Here is a 5,062-nt window from a genome sequence, read left to right as displayed (position 1 = left end):
AGACTTCATTACACCAGAGAATAGTCACTACCACATTAACTATGTAGAGACTTCATTACACCAGAGAATAGTCACTACCACATTAACTATGTAGAGACTTCATTACACCAGAGAATAGTCACTACCACATTAACTATGTAGAGACTTCATTACACCAGAGAATAGTCACTACCACATTAACTATGTAGAGACTTCATTACACCAGAGAATAGTCACTACCACATTAACTATGTAGAGACTTCATTACACCAGAGAATAGTCACTACCACATTAACTATGTAGAGACTTCATTACACCAGAGAATAGTCACTACCACATTAACTATGTAGAGACTTCATTACACCAGAGAATAGTCACTACCACATTAACTATGTAGAGACTTCATTACACCAGAGAATAGTCACTACCACATTAACTATGTAGAGACTTCATTACACCAGAGAATAGTCACTACCACATTAACTATGTAGAGACTTCATTACACCAGAGAATAGTCACTGCCACATTAACTATGTAGACTTCATTACACCAGAGAATAGTCACTACCACATTAACTATGTAGAGACTTCATTACACCAGAGAATAGTCACTACCACATTAACTATGTAGAGACTTCATTACACCAGAGAATAGTCACTACCACATTAACTATGTAGAGACTTCATTACACCAGAGAATAGTCACTACCACATTAACTATGTAGAGACTTCATTACACCAGAGAATAGTCACTACCACATTAACTATGTAGAGACTTCATTACACCAGAGAATAGTCACTACCACATTAACTATGTAGAGACTTCATTACACCAGAGAATAGTCACTACCACATTAACTATGTAGAGACTTCATTACACCAGAGAATAGTCACTACCACATTAACTATGTAGAGACTTCATTACACCAGAGAATAGTCACTACCACATTAACTATGTAGAGACTTCATTACACCAGAGAATAGTCACTACCACATTAACTATGTAGAGACTTCATTACACCAGAGAATAGTCACTACCACATTAACTATGTAGAGACTTCATTACACCAGAGAATAGTCACTACCACATTAACTATGTAGAGACTTCATTACACCAGAGAATAGTCACTACCACATTAACTATGTAGAGACTTCATTACACCAGAGAATAGTCACTACCACATTAACTATGTAGAGACTTCATTACACCAGAGAATAGTCACTACCACATTAACTATGTAGAGACTTCATTACACCAGAGAATAGTCACTACCACATTAACTATGTAGAGACTTCATTACACCAGAGAATAGTCACTACCACATTAACTATGTAGAGACTTCATTACACCAGAGAATAGTCACTACCACATTAACTATGTAGAGACTTCATTACACCAGAGAATAGTCACTACCACATTAACTATGTAGAGACTTCATTACACCAGAGAATAGTCACTACCACATTAACTATGTAGAGACTTCATTACACCAGAGAATAGTCACTACCACATTAACTATGTAGAGACTTCATTACACCAGAGAATAGTCACTACCACATTAACTATGTTGAGACTTCATTACACCAGAGAATAGTCACTACCACATTAACTATGTAGACTTCATGACACCAGAGAATAGTCACTACCATATTAACTATGTAGAGACTTCATTACACCAGAGAATAGTCACTACCACATTAACTATGTAGAGACTTCATTACACCAGAGAATAGTCACTACCATATTAACTATGTAGAGACTTCATTACACCAGAGAATAGTCACGACCACATTAACTATGTAGAGACTTCATTACACCAGAGAATAGTCACTACCATATTAACTATGTAGAGACTTCATTACACCAGAGAATAGTCACTACCACATTAACTGTAGAGACTTCATTACACCAGAGAATAGTCACCACCACATTAACTAGAGTGTTTATGATTCATTTAATGTTGTCTTCATTGATAAAACATTGTTTTGATAAATAAGGACGTTTCCCCGTGACTCCTAACTCTTGTAGGAGTGTAATCTCATCTCCTGACTCCTAAAGGTTGCTTGTTGTCTCCTCTGCAGAAGAGTAAGATTAAAGGGCGCGAGTACACCAACATCAAGTACTCCCTGTCCGACCTGTCGGGGGGGGAGCAGAGCCCGCTGCCCCCCTGCACCCCCCTCCCCACCTGCACAGAGTGAGTACCTGACCCCCCCACACCGCCGGGCTGAGGGCCGCCCGCTTAGTTCCGTATGTGTGTGGCTGTGTGTGTGTGGCCCTGATGCAGAAGAGCTTCAGATGAGATTGACCTTTGACCCCAGGGCTCTGGCAGTTCCGGGTAAATGAACTGACCTGCTGCTCATTTTAGAACGATAACAATAATAAAAAATGTCTGCGTGTCGTCTGCGTACCGATGGCCTTTGGGTTAACAGCTCAGTCGGTCAAGGAACAATGAAAACACTCGACACGAACAAATATATAAATAAATAGATTTTTTAAAACGAAAAGCAGTGAAGTCGTTTCTCCGTTTTATAATCCAAGCCGTCACAGACGGGATGTGAGTGGTGGTCTTGGTGGTCTTGGTGGTCTTGGAGGTCTTGGTGGTCTTGGAGGTATTGGTGATCTTGGTGGTCTTGGAGGTCTTGGTGGTCTTGGTGGTCTTGGAGGTATTGGTGGTCTTGGAGGTCTTGGTGGTCTTGGTGGTCTTAGTGGTCTTGGACGTCTTGGTGGTCTTGGAGGTCTTAGTGGTCTTGGAGGTCTTGGTGGTCTTGGTGGTCTTGGTGGTCTTGGAGGTCTTGGTGGTCTTGGACGTCTTGGAGGTCTTAGTGGTCTTGGAGGTCTTGGTGGTCTTGGAGGTCTTGGTGGTCTTGGTGGTCTTGGTGGTCTTGGTGGTCTTTGTGGTCTTGGTGGTCTTGGTGGTCTTGGTGGTCTTGGAGGTCCTGAAGCTTCGGCGCCGCATGGAGATCAAAGGGTTTGATGTAAATGTGTTCTGAGGTGAATGAATCTGTTTCTCTCTTCAGGATCTCCATCCCTGAAAGCTTCTTCAGGCAGCCTCACCTCGACGCCTGAGACCCGCTGGCCTGACGACACACATACACACACACAGAGACTCCGGCTACTCCTCCTCTTACGTGAGCGTTCTCCCTCTCGTTGACCTCTGACCTCTGTGATGATCCTCTGAAGCCGAACGCCACTAAACCGACGGGTTGTTGGGCGCGTCGACTCCTCGGGGGAGGAGCCTCCTCCAGACCTCCGCTCGCCTCCTCTGCTTGTCTTTGTTATGACCAAAGGACACGAGGAGTTTAGCACGCCTCCATTCGGCCTGCTCTGAAGCGGCGGAGACACGCCCCTCTTTGTGGTTCCCTGAGTGGGGACCTCTTATAGCGTAACACCAGATTTGCTGATGATTCCTAATCCACTTCTAGACATGAATTCCTTTTTGTTCGTTGCTGCCAGAACTGCCTTGAAGAGGAACTTAAATTCAGGCCTTTCTTTGTTATTTTCTTGTTTTTCATCTTCCACGTGGTTAAATGATTTTTTATTATATATTTTTTGGGGATACACACCGTGTCTGATCCATTCCTGAGCGCAAGCCCAACGGCCTTATATATATTATATATATAAATATATTATATATATATTAATTAATATATATATATATTAATTAATATATAAATATATTAATTAATATATAAATATAAGCTAACCTGCGGTTTAGAGGACGCGTGTTAACATTTCAGGCCACGGCTGCCAGAAAAGAAAACTGTTTTGTACCTTTTTGTATTTTTGTTTAAAGTGCGTATTACTTACTTTTTCTTTTTTTCTCCATTACTTTGTGTTTTATTATTTTTGTGTTATTTTTTTAAAGAAATGCCTTTTTTGTGAACCATTTGCCTATTTTTGAGCACCACATGTACTTAATGTTAAGAGTTTAAAGAAGCGATCACACGATATTGGTCATCAACACACACACACACACTATCCAAAACACTCATTTCAAAGTACTTATTTTATTTGAGTCTTCCCATCATGCAGCACTTCTCCTCAGTGAACCGCTTCGTTCTGTAACTTTAGAAACTGAACCGCATCATGAAAACAGTGGTTTTTCTTTGGGGGGGGGGGGGCCTCCTCCTCCTCCTCCTCCAACAAGTGTCCTCTTAGATGATTCCTCTCCTGCGGTGAAAGTGTGTGTGTGTGTGTGCTCTCCCCATTGACCGTGTCAGCGCTGTTGATGCATAGACGTGCCTTCTATGCATATATGCCTATGTGTGTGTATGTGATAGCTATTAAAAGTATATTAAAATAAACACAACAACAACAACAGTGCTCTTTTAGTTCCATCGCCTTTCAAGAACCTGTAAACACTTAAATGTGAATTCTGCAACAAACAAAAAAAAGGATGAAAACAACCGGTGATCGCAATGCAAACAAACTATATTTTTTAACATGTATATTGTACACGAGTACCTTGGTAGAGGAGATTGTACTTACTAAAATAATATCTACTTGCCAATAAGATATACTGTATATTCCTACAGCTTTCCCTGTGTGACCCACAGGGGGCGCTCTCCCCGCTGCAGAGGGTTTATTGTATGACTGTTAACCCGGTTAACTTCCTCAGTAACAATAAATGTCTCTCGCCTCATTAACGTCTGGGTGCTTCTGTTCAGCCATTTAGTTACCTTTTATTTTAATATACATGTATATATATATTTATATACATATTTAAATTAAAGATATGTATATAAATAGTTATATATATAAATATTTATGTATATATCTTTGTTTTTTTTGTTCAGGGTGAAGGTGCCATTTGGGTTTGAGGTATTTGATTTAAGGAGTTTTCTTTTGTTGTTTGAGACTGTAAATGTTTAGCTTCTTTATTTACACTTTAAATTTTTTTTTTTAGAAAAGAAACAATTTATATAATATTTTTATTGTATTTGTAATTTTAAGGGTGGAGTTGCCCAAGAAACTGTCCAGAGGTTTAAATAGTGTCATTCTCCAGGCAGCATATTACAGTAAATATGACTAATATAATAAATACTGTATACAATATATATTTTTTAATATTCATATTATACAA

At 39.7% G+C, this 5,062-nt stretch overlaps 1 protein-coding gene across 1 annotated transcript in view; it reads left to right on the top strand.

The window, feature by feature from the left end:
• The window catches only part of ptpn11a (protein tyrosine phosphatase non-receptor type 11a), a 19,625-nt gene extending 15,004 nt beyond the window's left edge, over positions 1 to 4,621 (top strand). Inside the window, exons 14-15 of the mRNA XM_056432625.1 lie at positions 2,061 to 2,173; positions 2,997 to 4,621. Of these exons, the coding sequence (XP_056288600.1) occupies positions 2,061 to 2,173; positions 2,997 to 3,045 (162 nt within the window). The 3' untranslated portion in view covers positions 3,046 to 4,621. The remainder of the gene's footprint in view (positions 1 to 2,060; positions 2,174 to 2,996) is intronic.
• Positions 4,622 to 5,062: the final 441 nt, after the last annotated feature.

Source organism: Pseudoliparis swirei, chromosome 15 (assembly GCF_029220125.1).
Source record: "Pseudoliparis swirei isolate HS2019 ecotype Mariana Trench chromosome 15, NWPU_hadal_v1, whole genome shotgun sequence".
Taxonomy (NCBI): Eukaryota; Metazoa; Chordata; class Actinopteri; order Perciformes; family Liparidae; genus Pseudoliparis; species Pseudoliparis swirei.
The sequence above is the reverse complement of the archived record's forward strand: the minus strand, read 5'-3'. Positions and strand labels throughout refer to the sequence as shown.